We start from the raw sequence: 19631 nt of genomic DNA, 5'->3' as shown, positions 1-19631 counted from the left end.
ATACTTCGTTAGGATTTCCTCGTGCAATTCTTACCAACAATTCATAAATATCCGGTTTCTCGGAGATGTTTACAATTGTTCCTGGTGATGATGGAGATTATAATGAATATAAATTCCTGAGTATCCCCTAAACCGAGAAAATAAGAACGACTGTCACTTGTCGTCAATCAGCGGAAACACTGCCAACACAATACAAAATGGCGATAAATACATGCTGGTCACATGATCATGTTTTCATCTTGGCACTTGGACGCTTGTTTGTCAAATTATCTTAAAGCTGCCAGACGTGAAAGTTATTTTGTATTTTACAAAAAAAAAAAATCAAAACAGTATCACGAGAAAAGAATTATTGACTGTTGTGATGTGCACTGGTAATCTAAGAAAATTTAGTTTATAAATTTATTTATTTATTTATTTATTTATTTTACTCTAACATATATTGATGAGTTTACAAGGTTGAAAAGATGTATTTTGGGATAGCAGATCTACACTCATCTACAGTGTTAGCAGAAACATTTTGGGTCAGTATGGCATTCCGCGAAGTTATTTTTGATAGTATTTTGTTATCTACATGTATAACCACATATATATGTCTGTAGAAGTACACTGTTGGGTTTTGGACAGAGTGAGTGATGTATCCGAGAAGGGTTGTTTAAGAATATCAAACAAGTTTTGCCTGTGTCATTTATCTGTGTCCACGGTGAAACCAAAACCAACAAATATATTCACTTTATAACTTTTAACCAATCATATGCATGTATGATTTTTCTGTTTAATGGCGTTACACAGACCGGTACGACCAGGTCTATTTTGTCGACTAGTTAGAAGTGAGCATCTTATTTTCGTAACAAAAATAGTACTTATGAATTAATATGACATATTACTAAACTAATATAAGACAATCGGGAAATTTCTCTGTTTTTTAATGCCATTGATTTAAAGAGGATTTTCTTCATACTTCGGACTGAAAGTGATACACAGTATCAGAGACGTATATAACGTGTTATATACGTCTCTGACAGTATGGATCGACATTTATAACTGTAAAGATGTTAAATGGACAGTTTAGTCTGTTTCAGTTTATAAATACCAAATGTTGACAGAAATTATTTGTCACTAAAGGTTGCACAATCGATTTTGAAATGATTCAGATATATAAACACGGAAAGGCTATTTAATTCGAATGTATTCGCAATAGCATTACAAAGAGATAGTAGTTTCTTATCACAGTATCATCCATGTCTTTATATAAGTACGTGGTATTCAACACAGTTATAGTTTATCACCAGAAGTTGTAAATATTTTCATATTATAAATGTATAATTTAATACAATGGACATAAAAAATAATAAAGCTGAAATTGCCCATTTTTATTTACGGCCGTTTTCGTTTGTTGGTATGGAATAAGGACGGACCTACTGGTATTATCTTGCTCTCGAGCGAGCTTTAAGTAAACTTTTTGAGATATTTATAAGTATTTGTTGTTCCGTCCCGATTCATGCTTTAAATATTACATTTTTAGTGTCGACTGAACCGGTTACCGCATTTAACGAACAGACCAACGACTCGATGGTATTTTCCTCCGCATTGCAGTGTCCCTACATTGGTTCTTCTTATTAGTTACTTCAATCTCCGTCAATCGCAAGCTATTCGCGGTCTCTCGATTAGAAGATCGATACGTACGAGGCCTCTCATTACGGATGGGGTGAAAGATGACTTCGATTCAATGGAATGCTGAGACAAAGACTCGTCTTAACGAGAAGGTATCACAGAACATCGGAGATCTTGGCTCTTTGACCAGATATGTGGTCAGGTCATCAAAATCAAGCGAGGTACTAGCATGCATTTTGTACTAATGTCATTGACACTCACCACTAGTGCTGATTTGCGATATCACCAGTTTTGATGGATTGTAGTGGTACCCTCTATACATGAATGGGTCAATCCACATGCTATTTGACACATCAAAACACTTCCTGATAACTAACGTTTTTCTTCGTACATCTTCATTTAAATACATTTTGACAGATTGATTTCCTGATTAAATACAAGACATGTTCTCTGGTGTAGGAGCCAAAGAAAAGCTGGTCCAACTCCTTAACAAAAGGTCCTCAGAGTCTGATTTTGATATTCTTGTAAAACTTGTCATAATCATAGCCTAGTCAGGTGTTTATGTATAGACAGATTTCCAATGTCGAAATCATCAAGATTTATCTGTCACCAAAATTAATTTCAGTAACATGGTTCAAATTATACTGTTGACTTGTGTATCAGATCAAATCTCTTTGTTTTGATGTACTGGAATGCAATTAGAGACTTAGTCTAAACTTGATGCTAAAATCATCATAATAAATTGACAGCACACTCTGTTTCTTAGCAATACATGTGTGTTGAAATTTATAGATATTATTCAATCTGCAGGATGTAATATCAGTGAATTAAAACAGATTGTGATTCATCTTTTTCTTCCCTACTTTCTTTTCAGCTGTTAGCTCAAGCAGAAAAAAATTTTACATACCAAGAAAATATCATTCAAAACTCCTCAGAGGTAAGCTTAGATCAGTATATGTATCTTGACTAGCTAGATATAAGCTATTAAGATAACTCGCTTATGTTTTTTTAAGTCATCAGAATCAAGTATTCAGTGACTTGATTGGAAACCATTAAAATTGATAGCATGAAAATGATGTTACCAGGGATTTATTTTCTTTAAAAAATATCAGAAATGAGACATGTTAATGGTCATTTTTTCCAAATTTAGACTTGCATGAACCATCTCAACAATGTAGAATAGTCCAGTTATGATATTTTCTTCATTTGAACATTGTTTAATCTGTGATAATATTCTAAACTCTGTTATGCATTTTAGGATGAGGAGGTCAAGGTCAAGCTCTGTTGCTTGATTTACACAGGAAGTAAAATGAGCTACCTTGAAATAATTCAGATCCCTTCTAATTATGTGGAGTACAGTTAATTTTACTCATCGTTTGTTTAGATATGAAACTGAATTGGAAACTGTGATATGTTTGAATGTTTGAGAAACCCAGAGACCCACAAATTTTTAATGTCAGTGCAACACTTCCACATCTTGGGATGGACACTCAGATAAATTGTTTAATCCAATTCAAGATGAAGACAAATATCCACAGAGATTTTGCTGGTATGCATGTCTAGGAGATCTTCAGGTATTTGACAGGTCATATGCAGTATCAGTACTTATGTTAACTTTAAAAAAAATATAAACAGTGAATATGATTATGATTGTACTTTTCTGTTTACAGTCATTGAAGAAAATGATGAATATCAAGACACAACTTGAATTCCAGTAAGTCATTTCCGTGTGCATTTGTGACAAAAAGTTACCTGCATTATAAACCACCTAATGCCAAACTGTAGAGAACTTATATTGCTTAAAAGTCTATTATCAGGGTAGTCTACTTTGTATTCATCTTAATGCTCCTTTAGTTCAAATACTTACTAAACTTTGACATTTTATTTTTACAAATTATAAGGTTCAAAATCCTGCAGTCACAACCATTACTTGTTATTGTTTTATGTAATTATTGTAATGTTATCTTACTTGTTTGTAATGTTATCTTACTTATTTGTAATGTTATCCTTATTTGTAATGTTATCTTACTTATTTGTAATGTTATCTTACTTATTTGTAATGTTATCTTACTTATTTGTAATGTTATCTTACTTATTTGTTATGTTATCTTACTTATTTGTTATGTTATCTTACTTATTTGTAATGTTATCTTATTACTTATTTGTAATGTTATCTTACTTATTTGTTATGTTATCTTACTTATTTGTTATCTTATTATTTGTTATGTTATCTTACTTATTTGTTATGTTATCTTACTTATTTGTTATGTTATCTTACTTATTTGTAATGTTATCTTACTTATTTGTTATGTTATCTTACTTATTTGTTATGTTATCTTACTTATTTGTTATGTTATCTTACTTATTTGTTATGTTATACTTATTTGTTATGTTATCATTACTTATTTGTAATGTTATCTTACTTATTTGTTATGTTATCTTACTTATTTGTTATGTTATCTTACTTATTTGTTATGTTATACTTATTTGTAATGTTATCTTACTTATTTGTAATGTTATCTTACTTATTTGTTATGTTATCTTACTTATTTGTTATGTTATCTTACTTATTTGTAATGTTATCATACTTATTTGTAATGTTATCATACTTATTTGTTATGTTATCTTACTTATTTGTTATGTTATCTTACTTATTTGTTATGTTATCTTACTTATTTGTTATGTTATCTTACTTATTTGTAATGTTATCTTACTTATTTGTAATGTTATCATACTTATTTGTAATGTTATACTTATTTGTAATGTTATCTTACTTATTTGTAATGTTATCATACTTATTTGTAATGTTATACTTATTTGTAATGTTATCTTACTTATTTGTAATGTTATCTTACTTATTTGTTATGTTATCTTACTTATTTGTAATGTTATCTTACTTATTTGTAATTTTATACTTATTTGTAATGTTATCTTACTTATTTGTAATGTTATCTTACTTATTTGTTATGTTATCTTACTTATTTGTTATGTTATCTTACTTATTTGTTATGTTATCTTACTTATTTGTTATGTTATCTTACTTATTTGTAATGTTATACTTATTTGTAATGTTATCTTACTTATTTGTAATGTTATCTTACTTATTTGTTATGTTATCTTACTTATTTGTTATGTTATCTTACTTATTTGTTATGTTATCTTACTTATTTGTTATGTTATCTTACTTATTTGTTATGTTATCTTACTTATTTGTTATGTTATCTTACTTATTTGTTTGTAATGTTATACTTATTTGTAATGTTATCTTACTTATTTGTTATGTTATCTTACTTATTTGTAATGTTATACTTATTTGTTATGTTATCTTACTTATTTGTTATGCTATCTTTCTTACTTTTAATGTTATCTTTCTTATTTTCAGACAAGCAGCCATGGTTCGAAGGTATGTAAGAAAAGCTTTATCATCACATATCTGCAGAATCAAAATATCCAATACATCTGTAACTGCTTTGTATTTTTACTTTGTTAATTTCTAAGAAATAGCCATAATAATGAATGTGCATTTTCTATCTTGGTGATGAATGTCAGAATAAGAAGATAATTATAGAGTAATAATAATATTACGTTTTACAGGTTATGGGTTTATATTTCTGGACATAATTTTGTCAGCCTCTTTATCCAGACTTATAACCTCCAGTTTGAGTTTTTCGTAGACCATAATTCAGTTCTTCATTTTTAATTGTACAACTAAGGATTGGGAAAATATTGCGCCGCAACCCCTCCTATCCCTTACTTACAAGTATTGTCCTTTGATTTTTGTCAAGGCCATTAATGGATCTGTTATTGATATATAGCTTTTCATGTTGTTACAGAGTACTTTGTTACATAAAAAGATTCTAAAAATGTTGGTTTAATATGCCTCCTCTTCAAATGAAGAGACATTGTTTAAAAGTATTGGCTGTTTTCGTCATTATCTTTGTTGTTGTCCTGTTGTTGTTTGTGCTCTTATATGATATTGTCAGAGCCATAACCTTCCAAATGTTAAAATAACATTGTGATTTTATGACTTTACAATTTTTTCTTTTTTTTTCTTTTTTGTTTTTGTGGTTTTTTTTAAACAATTTTATCTTATCCAAATATCTCCTTCAGTTTTTGTCAAGAGATTTTTCCAGTATTCCATCTCTCTCTTTAAAAGATGGTGTGCTTTATCATTAAAACATACAGCACTGTTAAATATGTTTGATAGAAGAATGCGATTTTAGGTTGTAAAATGAATATTGCTGGATTCCTTTTTGACTCAACATTATTTTCAGATGGTGAGTTATTCTAATTTCCCCTCATCTGTAGTCTGTCTAAAACAATTCTTGTTATCACCATTCCTTGAGAATTACAAAATGGATCTTACCAAGGTTTGAATGTAGGTTTCCCTTTGTCCCTATTTGTGCTCTTCAAATCTGGGAACTGATTAGAAAAATAAAAATCGCTGACAGTGTGGGATGGATATTTCTCATTGTTTATATGTAGGACCCATTTGGTCCCTAACTGTGGCCTTTTGATTTGGGACTGATCAGCAAAAAGACAAGACAGACAGAGACCATATTGGATTTTGACAATGAAATTTTGTTATGACTATTTTGTGAGAAGCACTGGATGGATCTTTCTGAAAATTTCATATTAGGGTTCACTTGGTCCCAGGTTGTGCCTTTTGATTTTATATTTCATGTTGAATTTGACCATTAAAAATTATTATTGCTATTTCTGAAGAGGAATTTTCACATTTCTTAAAATAAAAACAAAAATCCATAAAAATTCGAAAATTTAGTTGTTTACTATTTTAAAACATTGGCACTTGGTTGTGTTTCAGTATGAGTACTATTGATGACATTCAGGATATCCTTAAGACTATACAACGCTGACGTGGAAATCACCTAGAACTGGTGGACTGGTCCTCCTCTATTTGAATAACTAGGAGCTGTTACAGGGATTATTGAAACCAGTGAACTTGTCTACAGACATGTAGTGGAAGGATAGCTTATATTTCCAGGGAGAAATGTCACACTGTGATCAGAATATCCCAAACAGATATCTAAGTCTGTGTCATGGTACAAGTAGGCAATATCAGTCGTTTTCAGATTTAATGTAATTTATTAAGATATTTACTAATATGAAATATGCACTTGTTCAAACTATTCTTGTACATTAAAATGAAAAAAGATTAACATAAAGTCCTGTTTTACCTTTTATTTTTCATCAAACCCAACAATACATATACATGGTGTATATGAACTTCAATCAATTAGAATTTTTTTTATACAGTTTATATGTCTGTTAGCAAATAATATATTAACCATACACATTTTTCAAACTGAGGGTGTCGAGATATTCCATATAAATAAGAAATATTAGCACACATATAATACACTGTATTTGGTTGAAGTATTTTTTATCAACTACATATTTAATATGCATGTCCCTATATGTATATTCTCAAAAGTAGAATAAACATTAGGTGATAAATAAAAACATTAAACAGCCTTGAAATGGAAATAACATTTAGATATACTGTGTAAAATAAGAAATAGAAAAGGAATGTCTAAAAAACAACAGTGTTTAAATGTTATCAAGATGCATATGGGTATTTATGTTACAAATGACAAAGCTTTGCAGGCAAGCATCATAGCTGTACTCCTGAAAAGTTTTGTCATTTAATCATAATTGAACTATAAAATATGTGATGGCTAATAATCTGAATTGAAACCTTAAATTAATATTCACAGTCTCTGAATTGACCTCTACAACAGTTCACTTCTTAATTGCCAATACATAAACTACTGAAAATTATATAAAAAACAGAACAAAAATAATATCAGAGCCATCATTACATAGAAAGCTATCAGTAAGATACAGATGTTTACATATGGAATAATAAACCATAGATTATGTGTAAAACAGTTTACCAATAAATAACAAGTAATGGTATACTGACATAAATTGAGTTTAGGAAGTAATGGAGAAGAAATCCAACATGATAGTAATTTCAAAGGAAATCAATGCTTACACACAAATGTACTTCTAACTGATCTAGAAATGAAACAAGAAACTATTTGCTGGGTGTATCAGTACTGTCACTCCGCAGAAAAAAATATGTTTTTTAGGCAAGGTGCTCTTGTCGTGGCTGTTGGCTATTATCTCACAAGACATCATGCAATCCAGGACAATACAGCACATGATCGTTTGAGATATTTCAACTTCCTGAGAAACAAACTGACTCATGTGAGGTGCAAACATCACACCTCCGATGTGTTACCAAGTTATTGTGCCTCAGCCCCAATTCCCAACCTCCGCCACAACAACAAAAACTTACCTCTGATACATTTGAAATCAGCATAAAGATGAAATTCCCAGTACTCAAAGCAAAATCATATTTTTCCTACAAACTTTCTACTTTTTTGTTTTATAAAAACAATAAAAAAGAATCTAAGAAATAGTACACCTTGATTCACTATAAAAACATACAAAATGTTTTGAATTTACATAAATCAATAGATTGATTTATAAACATTAACTTGACCATGATTGAGCCACAACAGGTTTGCTTGTCACTAGCCTCTGTCCAAATTTTAGAATATATTTTCATATTGACAAGAAATAAGTCAAACCAATCCATGGAATTCCAATTCCAGCAGAAATGTTAAGTGAACAGTGTACAGACCTTTGTATTACCTTATATTTTGCATGAAATTCTCTAGAAATTTCACCTGTGTAAACTGACCTTAGTAAAGATGTTTTAATGCTGACAATAGTTATGTCATTAGGAAGATTTCCATTTGGGAACAAAATAGCTAAAATTTGTGAAGAATATTCCACTAAACATATACAAGAGGTAGAACAATAACATATTCAATCATATAATTACACTGTTGAGTTGTTGTAACAACAAAAATCACTTTTGCCAATATATCATTTGAGATTTGGTTTGTCATGGATATCGTATATCAATTCCTTTTTTTATGTAATAGAGTTATGTCCCTTTGTGATATAATTTTTTTTGAGGTTTGGTATATCTGATAGATATTGTATAAAAATATAAGCAATGTCAACAGCAGTGTTCTTCATGATTTATAAAGTAAACCAATTTTTCCTGGCAACTGTTCCTCTTTACACCCACAAGAGAACTGAGACTGGGTTAGGGACTAAAAGTTAGTCATCACAAAAAAGGGAAAAACATTTGAAATCTAACACTCAATATTGCATTTTTACTGGAAAATGTACTGCCATAAATGACCTGTGGATAATGATAATCTATATTCAACGAGAGCTGCTTGAGAACATGCCATTGGTTCTATGTCATGTAAATTTACCATTTTTGTGCCCATAAATATGAAAATAATGTTAAGGATATTGCTGATAATTTCTATTGATGATGGAACTATTTAATATTTAACTGCCCATTGACATATGTTACCCGGTACTGCTTGAAAAAAAAAAACACTTTAAAGTAAAAGTTTCTCCCAACCTTAGTGATCAAGAACTTAAAACACTTGATAAGGCTGGACAATGCCAACACCTGGATCACTAAATTAGCCCCTCTATTTTTTTAATAGATGAGCTAAACAGAAGCTATAAAAAATACAGAATGAAGAAGACGTGAACTCACACTTGGATCTTGATAAAAGAAAAATCTGATGAATGACTTTTACGCAAGGAGTAGGAGAACTGCAGTCTGCACTGAAGAATGTTGGTCATCACTTCTCCCCATGAGACTAAAGGCTAATGATATCTTCGCTACAGTCATCATCATTTCATAAGATATGTCTTTATGATATCAGATTTATGGACAAGAAAAGGCTGAATTCCCAGCAGTTTATCAAGGGTCAAAAGTGCAACTTCATCTATAAAGACATATAAATCACATCTAGAACACAAGGTAAGGAATTTGTACAAAGACATGTTGCCTCCACCAAAAATTACAATCCCAATTATGAGTATTTAAATATTTCTTGGCATTAGGTAAAAAGACATAGAATGAAAATGAGTTACTAGTCAATAGCCAATTCGGCACAAAGATTATGAACTTGTAAACAAAATCTGTTACATGTGCAGGACAATATCTAGTAATAAATATACCAGGATTCAGATCTCAAGAGATGCATAGGATCAGCACTATGTCACCAAGATTATCACTATTTTAAAACGATGTAAGAAACAGTGTTGGGAAAGTCATCTTAACTGAACACACAAATCATATACAGGCAATTTATACAAACAAGTTTATCACGGCCTTCACCCTTGCCAACATATAGCTTGTATTTTAAGACACTGACCATATATTCTCTTTGTATATTACAGTACATCAAACTTGGACTACTTTGTCTTATACTGTATCTCATGTGTTACTGGTGTTGACACTGCACATGTTTACAGTGGATATTGTAAACAATGTAAAGAAATATAAGTACAAAACTTATTACTTTGCACAACAATATTTACACTGTCTTACAATGTTTAAACTGAAACACAATGTGTTCCTGTATTGTTACACTGTTTACAATGTACAGGTTACATTGTATTACACTGTCCACAATTTACAATTACCCTAACAGGTAATATTACAGTGTATATTACACAGTATACAACACTAATTACATATCAGCAAGTCATGTTACATTTCTGAGTCCCAGAATCACAATAATTTTGGTAGTTTACACTTATTTCAAACTAAATGTCTGTTCATTGCCAATTTTGAGAAATATTCCACTTTAATAGAAAAAAACACCTTCAGGTGAGAGAAAAGAAGAATCAAGATTCTTCAATCTTTTGAAATCTTACGAATTTGTCTTCCCATTCCATAAACTCTTCCTTGTCTTTGACTAAGTTTATTTAATGAAACATGAATGTAGATCAGATACTATTTTAATCAGATTGAAATGACTTAAGTGCACATGACGTTTTAGTATTCTGATCATATCTTTGAGATATTACAATGGAGATTCAATGTTAGATTGTTGTCCTTCTTTTTATTCTTTGAATCTTAATTCTACTTCAGAGCCACTGAACAATGTAAAACATCAAATAAGAAGGAAAGTATCGTTAAAAATGTTCTGCCCACTGATGTTTGATCTAGCTAGAAAGCTTTGGCTCCGAAGGTGGATTTAAGATTGAAGAAAATTTACAACTAGCCAAGAGTGCTAAGATTAGTGAGGTATTTTTATTCTAAACTTAAACAATATTCCTCATCCACAACCACAACCTTTGGTTCTTTATCTCCTAGTAATCATCTCATTTCCCAATAGCTTCTACTCTTGGAGTTGTCAACAGTAAAAACATATATGTAAAAGGAAGGAGGAATAATAAAAATGTCCTGAATCTTGCTGGGACTCAAATTAGTGACCTCTTGCTCTCACCATAAACGCTACCACTTAACTGAAGGTAAATTTAAACTGAGACAAATAAGGTGAAATGTACTCTTAACTTCTACATTTCCCAAATTTGAAACTACTTGGTAGGTAGAAAATATGGTGAAGCCTAGGTTGATCTAAAAAATCTATACTGCCCTGATGACAATACCGTAAAATTTTGGTTTGTAATTGCTTAAATTTGCTGCTCTATACAATGCATTAATTTAATGTCAGTATGGATGCAAGGTATTGAGAAATAAAATCCATTTTAGCAACTACCTTAAAATATATTAATAAAAGTGTCAATGAAAAAGGTGTTTGGACAAAATTAACCTGTACCTGAAAAAATTCACAACACAGAAGAAATTGTGGGGTAAAATGAACACGTACTTAGAAAAATTCAGCAGTGAAGTATATGTGGGGAAAAATTAATTTCTACTTGAAATCTTTACAAACAGATCATATCTTAATTCATCAAAAAAGCACAAAAAATATGGGTATGAAATATTTAAACGTAAAATGTAATACATCTCTTATTTTCAGCCTGTAATTTCCAAGCTTAAGCAAACAGTCAGAAGATTTTAGTAGTATTATTGATCTCATCAAAAGAGATCTTAAATATTCTTTCCTCTAAAACCATTCCATCTATCTCAGCGAATCATACTTCTCCCAAGGAAATAAAGCTCAATGTCTTCTAAGGACTTTCCTTTAGTTTCTGGCAAGTGCTTATTAACAAACATCACAGCAAACAAACAACAGGCACCAAAGATCCAAAAAGTTCCAGCTTGGCCAAACACATCATTGAGGAATGTGAATTCCTTTGTTATGATAAAGGCAGTGAACCAGCTGGTGAAGGCTGCCAGACCACTTGCAGTGCCACGAGCTCTGGCTGGAAATATTTCAGACATCACCAACATAGGTATGGGACCCCAACCAAGCGAAAATCCAATAATGTATATCACTAAACTTGTTATTGCAAGCCAGCTCATATTTTGGGAAGGAACCATAAAGTACAGGCCGAATAGGCCACAGGAAAACACCATCACTGACCCAGCCACAATAAGTAGTTTACGACGTCCAGCTCTGTCCATCAGAACACAAGCAACTGCAGTGGCCACCACTTGAACTGCACCAATGATCACAGTTGCCTCTGCACTCTTCTTGAAACCAGCATTGTTGAATATTGAAACTGTATAAAACATGACAGCATTGATACCACTAAACTGTTGAAATGCCATAATAGCGAGGGAGATGGAAAGTGGGCGTAACAGTTCAGGCTTCTGAAACTCTGCAAATGAAAATGACTCTTGGCTATCTAGCCCCTCTTCAATATCGCGACATTCCTCTTCAACTGCAGTATGTGGTCCTCTGATGACACCTAATGCATTCAATGCAGAATGTCGACGGTTTTTCATTAGAAGCCATCTTGGTGTTTCCGGGAGGAAAAACATGGCTATTACTGTAGCAAATGCGGGTAACGTTCCAACAATTGCTAACTTGCTCCAACCGAGTGACATACCACACGTGTACGCCATTAGTATCCCTATAGTGACGGAAAGCTGCACACATGACCCTAAGAAGCCTCGGAGCGATTTTGTGGCGATTTCTGCGATGTAAACTGGGGCACAAACGGTTGTCTGGCCACTGGCCCAACCCACTAGGAAACGCCCGACAAATAACGGGGTTATTGAGTGAGCATGTGCCATTATCATTCCACCAGTTGCAAATATTACCGAGGAAAGGATTATAGTAAACTTCCGTCCTAACCTCTCTATGCAGTACCCTGCAAACGGTCCCCCGAATATAGCACCAACTGTCAACAGAGAACCGAACCATGCTGACTGCGATTTCCCATCTAGTAAACCTGCTTTCTCGAGATCTGGAATAGCTGGAGAACTGTAACCAATGGTGAAACCGAACGAAAGAGTTCCTAAACATGTAAATGCAACTGCCATATACAGGCGCTTTGGGGAACCTTCATATTTAGAGTTTGTCAGTCGTGGCGAACCACTCTCCAGGGACTCCATTTTAACGAATACACGTAGACATCACTCCGACGCTTTAAAAATAAAAAATACTAATAACTGGATCAGGCACCGTTGCTAATCCGGAAAATCCCATTTACGATTATCTGGCATCTAGTTAACATTTTATCACTCTAATAATAACTTAAAGGCTGATTTTATTTTTTTTTCAATACATTAGTTTTTTTGTATTACAAATACCGAGGAAATAAGAGATGGTTTCAGTACAGAATATAAACTCATCATTTTTATTTTTTTTCTCCGACCCTTAAAACAGCTGTAGCATGCATCAAGAAATTCCAGGTGTATGTGTTAACGGGTATCAATTGATATGAATGCTTCATAACCTTCGAGAAATCATGTTTTTGGCATACATTATGCTCATTGGGACTTTGGCATACCCCGACAGCGAGTATGGAACATTTAAATATATCATACTTGTATATATATTCGCTCTCAACACTGGTTGTTCCCTCCTTACAGAGTAAGCAATAATTAATCATCACCAGGGGTAAGACCGGATACTATTAACATAATTGATCTCCTCTTCAATTAGCTTGTGGAATGGTAGCATTTTCAGTAATGTAGATACGCCTCCTATCTGCACCCCATTGTAATCACGCATGTATTAATAATACACTATAAGCACCATTGTTTTTTAAGTTGTGATCTTGATTTTCAAATCATTAATTTTACAAATGCTCTCATAAACATTGGTATAAACCCAGTCTCTCATGTGTATGTTTTTAAGACTCCGACTCTTTCATATATCGTTGTGTTGTATTACCTGCAAACACCCTGATCGCAACTTCATTATAATATTGTTTATATGCTCATTTTCATAACAAAACTTTTCTCTGCTGGGCTGCGCTCTTTGGAACTCGTTTAGAAGACGTTTCCCCTAAAGAACCTGTGGAGTCTTATAAGGTTTTTGACTATTACATTATTGAGGGACTCCGTGACAAAGACTGATATTATTAAATTATCTTGTTGAAAAACATGGGCTGTACCTCTCAATAAACAACTACAACATATCAAAATTCATTTTAATATCTCCGTTTATATGTCATGTTTATAAAGTCATGTCAGTCAACACATTTCTTGTCGTATGAAGACAAGTCATCATTAATATATCAATTTTGTGAAGTATTTTTTCTGAACAAGTTTTCCAATAGATTCAGCTACACATGAAAACAAAAACAGGTCAGTCAAACATACGGGACTACATTTGTTCCCATCGAGTATACTATTAGTATGTTTGAAGATTTTACCACCAAAATTGAAGGAGATAATGTCCAACAGAAATTTGACAACAGTTACAATTTTTTTCTCCGTGTATTTTGATTTTGATGTATTTTCCACGAAACACTCTTCAGTATAGTTCACAACACTTTGCAGTACCCCCATAGAGCACTATTAATTTGAGAATAACAGTGTAAGTGTACAAAGCATCCTCAATACTCCAGGTTTACGACCACTTTAGCTCTCTGCACCTCTGGACCTTTTTATGCCAATATCGAAGTGCCATGTGCGACACCTTGTGGACATTACAAAAAGACCAGTTTGATGTACATAAAACAAATTTCTAGGTCACATAACGGTATGCTACGCTGGCTTTGAAGCTGGGTGTCGCTACTTTGTAATCTTCAAAGGAACATATCAACCTGTGATTTGCCGGTTTCTGTCTATTGGAGCCAATCAAATTACTTCACTGGTGCCTTCAATTTTGTCATGACATGGTCCAGATAGCGAAAGTGATTGTAACCTATGGAATGTCGAGGATTGTGTACAGCGTGGAAAAAAAATCAAATTTTCAAAAACTTTTCAATGTCCACAAACTGTTAGTTCTACAGTTAACAGTATTACAGTACTACTGTAACGCTGATTGGACAGAATGGTAGAAACAAGGTTTGACAAAGGTTTGGATGCTTGAATTAGTGGAGGCATTGATTTACATACCTACAACTACATTAGACAATTTTATCGGGTTTAAGCGTTTCTTTTACGAATCGAGAACAAAATGTATAGTTAAATGAAACCGATATATGGCTAAAAATAACAAGATTTTCAATAAAAAATCCAAATCTTCTGTGCCTGCTGAACTCCGGAACTTTCAATAGGAGCTCTAAGGCATTAGAGCTTAGAAACAATGGCGTTGGTGCATGACCCAGGCCTAAGAAAAATAAGCTGGTGTCTTACATTTTTTTTATTTCTTCTTCTTTTTATTTCATTACAAATGGAATTCCTGTAGGCTGTGTAAGAATATGACATGCTTTTACATAAGTGAAATGATGAAGAGAGAGGCTAACACTTTAGACACAGGAATGCATAGGTTTAAAAAACACAGTGATAATACAACTACAGGAAAAACAAATAATTCATGATCACAGATAAATTTAATTAATGATAATTAAACATCATCACAGGAAAATATCTTGAATTAATAAACACTATAAAAAACTAGAGATTTCTTATACAACGCAATGCTGACGGCAGCATCAGATTTACAAAGCGTAATAGTATGGCACAATGCAAATATTTTCTACATAATTCTTTACCTCTAGGTTGGCTGTGTTTCAGTATAACTTCTCCGGTTATAAAGCTTATATAAACCACATTATGTGACCCATGGTAAAGTAATACCAGTATCCATGGGACATTGAATAATACTTCCCTGATTAGGGGCAAACTCTGTGCTTTATTTTGCAATTTTTGGCAGTATTGTGATTATACTGCTGAAAAGTGAAAATGTGTTGCAAGTATATCTTGTACTTGTGACAGCATAACCAATCACAATACCTCCAAATCTTCAAAACACAGCAAGGTTTCCTATTCTAATTCATTTAGATCAAAACAAATATATGTCTTGTTTCAGGGTGACACTTTTGTTCATGATGTCATTTTCATGACAGTGTTGAGTGGTTGACATCATTTTATAACAATCGCAATCCGGGCTAAATACATTAATATTTATGTAAATGAGCAATGGTACATTGTGGTTATACTCATTTACCAATGTGCTAAAGGTAATATTTGTATCTGTCTACACTACTTGACAAAACAATCTTTCTATTGTTACATAAGATTGATCAAAACATATTGCAACAAATTTTAGCAATTTGATTGGACACAAAATATCCACATGATGAAAGTCCTTTCCCATGGTCAGGCAATTTACAAAACATGAAAATTTACATAGATAATTACATTGTACATTGCTCTGGAGATTTGAAAGAACACTATCACAATTGCAATCTAAGCTAGATTTTGTGCTCTTTTTCTAGACATTTATACCTATATATCCTAAAAGCAGATTATCGTTTAGAGAAAGCTGACCCTGAGTTTAAGTGGACATTTTACAGTCAAAATTGAGGATAAAACAAATGCCTCTCATCAGATGACATTAGGCAATAAAAACTAAAAGTCATTTATTGCAGTGCATGTGCATTCTGGGTTTCCAGAAAGGCTTTAGATCAAGAACAGTTTTTATATCATTTTATCTATTCTTAAATCTGAAGCAAGGTTCATCATTCGATAAAGTAGTGTTATTAGTGTTTCAGAGACCTAAATTTAGATCTCAGCCATAAAAAATACTCTTGGTATGGAATATAATCTTTAGGGTAACTCACTTGGTTAACTGAGACTTTGCGGTGGGAACAATAAAGCCAGTTTTGAGAATACAACATAACAATGACATGCTTTACAGACTGTTTTCATGGCTTTCATGATGATCAATTCCAATGGGCTGCTAGCAACAACAATCTATAACTGTCTATACTGAAATTGTGATGCCAATTCTGGGTTAAAGTTCAAAATCAATACCCAAAATAGATAATTTTAAAGTTGTTTTAAGAATTGTCAACATACAAATTGGCGTTGATATAATCACACTTTTACCCGAATCTCACGGGTGCTGGTAAAATTGGTAAACTAACAAAAAATTAGCAGATCCTGGTAAGATCCATTTGAGAACAATGGACCTTGAGGTTCTATAATGTAAATAAAAGCACTTAGATGGATGTTCTGTTATAATATTTCCATCAAATCTATTATACTGAATTGTCTTACTATTCATAATGCATTGAAAAGAGTGTAATCAAATGAGGTATTCTCCTGTAATTTCAAAATCTACAATGTCAATGACTTGCAATAGCCAAAGTGATAGTATGGAGGTATAGAATATAGTCTCTAGTACTAGAACATTGAAGTACTGTCTTTGGGACCGATATATATATATATATCGACAGGTCTTTTTATCATGGAATCTTCAGAGGAGGGCCATTATATTCCATACTGTCACACCAAAAGCTATGAGGAGCAGGAATGCGACGTAGCCAATGGACCTGGTTATCGGAACTGGTGGGCGTGTCCTCTGAGCAGTCCATGTAATACTGACATATCCTTTCCCCGGTCGTGTGATCGTAAGGAGGAGCCAAGATATCTATAAAAGCAGCAGGACCATCCACCGATATCATTTCGTGAATGTTCCCAACTGAAGGTGACAAAACACAGGCTGGATCGTCTGTTGTCAGAGTCACGCTCTGATGTCTCGACGCTGTTGTAAACTGAGATTGTTCCTGCTTTAACAATGACAAAACCGATGATTTTAGGTCTTGTTTTATGTTTTTAGGCATCTCGAGACCAACCGAGGAAACGGTCGAGAAACTATTAACGCGCACAGTGCCCTGTATGACCTTGCAGACACCGTGCATGTTAGGGTGGTTGTGGAGCGGAATACGGCAACCCTGTCGGACAACAAATATCCCCATTGACAGCACACGGTCTTCCCACAAGTGGACGTAAACTGCTGGCGCTCTATCGCCTTCCTCGACTTCTCGCTGGGTTGTCGGGTCGTCGTGGAAACTGAAGTTTACATCTGTTGCTGTTAATTTAGAAGCTAATACAATGACCTCACGAAGATGATCATTGAAACCACTTGACCCTACTGTCACTCTAGAAAACACCCGGTACGCAGACTGGAATACCTTTTGTACGGGGCTCGCCATTTTTAAGGCGTAACTAAACACAAAACGAAAGTAGGACCGCATATTGTATATTCATTAAGGATACTCGTACGTTACTATGGTCATAATTTTATTTCTTTTTTTCGTCGGTGATTTTATATCAGAGTTGATTATTTTGTCTAACATTGAAACTAAGATAAATTTCCCATGTTTTATTTCTCTTTTAAGGTTATATATATTGTGCTTAAATATGAATTGAACGATTGTGCAACTTGTCCCTTGTGAACACAACTGTTTTTAGTTCAGTATATTTATTTCTTTTAGTCATCTTATTCACAAAGATTTGATTGAGAAAAAAACTGGCATAGGTTAAACAACCGGTTAACTGCAATATGCACTGAAAATCGGTACACTATTTAATTGATATATTACCTAATTAATACTTGTAATTAGGCAATCTACTCCTAACGAAATCATACAATGAAACAATATATTTTTACAGTTATACTTATAATATTGGACTTCAGAACATTTCATGCCTGACAGTAGGTTGATAACCAAACCATACAGAGCTAAATACCTTGGTCAAAGATATTCCAACTTCATGGAGAAGTAGCTCTATAAAGACCTACTTGTGTTTCCATGGATAGTCAATGACATCCATACTTATGATTATAAATAATGAATGTATGCTACAAAATTTTTAATATCTTACTAGGATTATAATTTCAAAGCTTTTATTGAATTACGTTATAAACACTTTTGATTGTCCAGATGAAAGAGTGTAGTAGTGGGTCTGATACTGATGAATGAAGAGAAATGGCGTACTCTGACAAAATGCACGTGATCAAACAATCACCAAAGTTCTTCTTTAAACGTCTTCACAAAAAACATGCTTTCAATCTTTCACTTATAATCCTTAACGAGTTATCACTATGACATGTCCAACACTTTTGTACGAGGTAAATTTCCGTAACTGTGAGTAGTAGTAACTTATAAAAACAAAACTACGATACACTATTTGACATGCAGTACTTGAGTAGACCCGGCGCTATCGGATATAAAAAATAATTAACAGCAGACGTTTGAGAACATAATAACTCACCAATTGATGAAGTATTTCATGTAAACACAAATTTACCCCATTTGGGCCCCATCTTTATTAACCTGAATATGTTCTGCATAATCTATTTATTGATCAACTGACCATTTGAAATTTGTGATCCAGTACTGCTTAAAAAAAGTTTTGGATTTCTTTTCTTTTCAGAAGGTCAAACGTCATAGATGGTAGTCGTAACTCTAGTTTGAAAATTGATTTCTGCAAGTGTTGCCTATTGAGCTTGAAACTTTGACCATCAAACACAAAATTTCATAGCATTTCCTTCTTCAGAGGTTTCCATTTTTGCGACGAAAGGTCAAAGGTCAATATCACTATCATCTTAGCTACTTTAGATATTCTGTTAATGCACATTGCCATCAACTCCTGTACATTGGTGTGATTTTACAGAAAATTGCTACAGTGTTCCTTACATGTTTGTAATTGGAAGGTGAAAGATCGAAGGTGAAAGATCGTGGTCATCGATGTTATAACTACATGTATGATATTGGCTTCCAAACGATAATGACATTCCCCCTATCCTATCTCCCTACTTTAGGTGACGTATCCGATCCTG

At 33.0% G+C, this 19631-nt stretch overlaps 3 protein-coding genes across 3 annotated transcripts; 1 reads left to right on the top strand and 2 right to left on the bottom strand.

Annotated features, from left to right (window-relative positions):
- The first annotated feature begins 1646 nt into the window (after positions 1 to 1646).
- Positions 1647 to 6797, top strand: LOC132544040 (uncharacterized). Its single transcript, XM_060207604.1, has 5 exons — positions 1647 to 1832; positions 2486 to 2548; positions 3282 to 3325; positions 4994 to 5014; positions 6437 to 6797. Exons 1-5 carry the CDS (start codon positions 1713 to 1715, stop codon positions 6486 to 6488), a joined length of 300 nt encoding a protein of 99 aa, XP_060063587.1. The 5' UTR covers positions 1647 to 1712; the 3' UTR covers positions 6489 to 6797.
- Positions 6798 to 8064: 1267 nt separating this feature from the next.
- On the bottom strand, positions 8065 to 12997 carry LOC132544039 (solute carrier family 2, facilitated glucose transporter member 8-like). Its single transcript, XM_060207603.1, has one exon. It carries the CDS (start codon positions 12995 to 12997, stop codon positions 11621 to 11623), a length of 1377 nt encoding a protein of 458 aa, XP_060063586.1. The 3' UTR covers positions 8065 to 11620.
- A 2203-nt stretch (positions 12998 to 15200) lies between these two features.
- On the bottom strand, positions 15201 to 18000 carry LOC132544033 (2-aminoethanethiol dioxygenase-like). The gene has a single exon (XM_060207595.1). The coding sequence runs from the start codon at positions 17998 to 18000 to the stop codon at positions 17251 to 17253; it is 750 nt and encodes a 249-aa protein (XP_060063578.1). The 3' UTR covers positions 15201 to 17250.
- Positions 18001 to 19631: the final 1631 nt, after the last annotated feature.

The sequence above is a fragment of the Ylistrum balloti genome, unplaced genomic scaffold, assembly GCF_031769215.1.
Source record: "Ylistrum balloti isolate Yb309-2 unplaced genomic scaffold, AGI_CSIRO_Ybal_v1 Utg369778, whole genome shotgun sequence".
Taxonomy (NCBI): Eukaryota; Metazoa; Mollusca; class Bivalvia; order Pectinida; family Pectinidae; genus Ylistrum; species Ylistrum balloti.
The sequence above is the reverse complement of the archived record's forward strand: the minus strand, read 5'-3'. Positions and strand labels throughout refer to the sequence as shown.

Bases quoted from the DNA above. Each gene is read 5' to 3' on its own strand.
- LOC132544040 (XM_060207604.1), top strand. From the start codon at position 1,713: ATGACTTCGATTCAATGGAATGCTGAGACAAAGACTCGTCTTAACGAG. The intron at 2,549-3,281 runs GTAAGCTTAGAT...TTCTGTTTACAG, and splicing joins TCATTCAAAACTCCTCAGAG to TCATTGAAGAAAATGATGAA. The intron at 3,326-4,993 runs GTAAGTCATTTC...TCTTATTTTCAG, and splicing joins AAGACACAACTTGAATTCCA to ACAAGCAGCCATGGTTCGAA.
- LOC132544039 (XM_060207603.1), bottom strand. From the start codon at position 12,997: ATGGAGTCCCTGGAGAGTGGTTCGCCACGACTGACAAACTCTAAATAT.
- LOC132544033 (XM_060207595.1), bottom strand. From the start codon at position 18,000: ATGGCGAGCCCCGTACAAAAGGTATTCCAGTCTGCGTACCGGGTGTTT.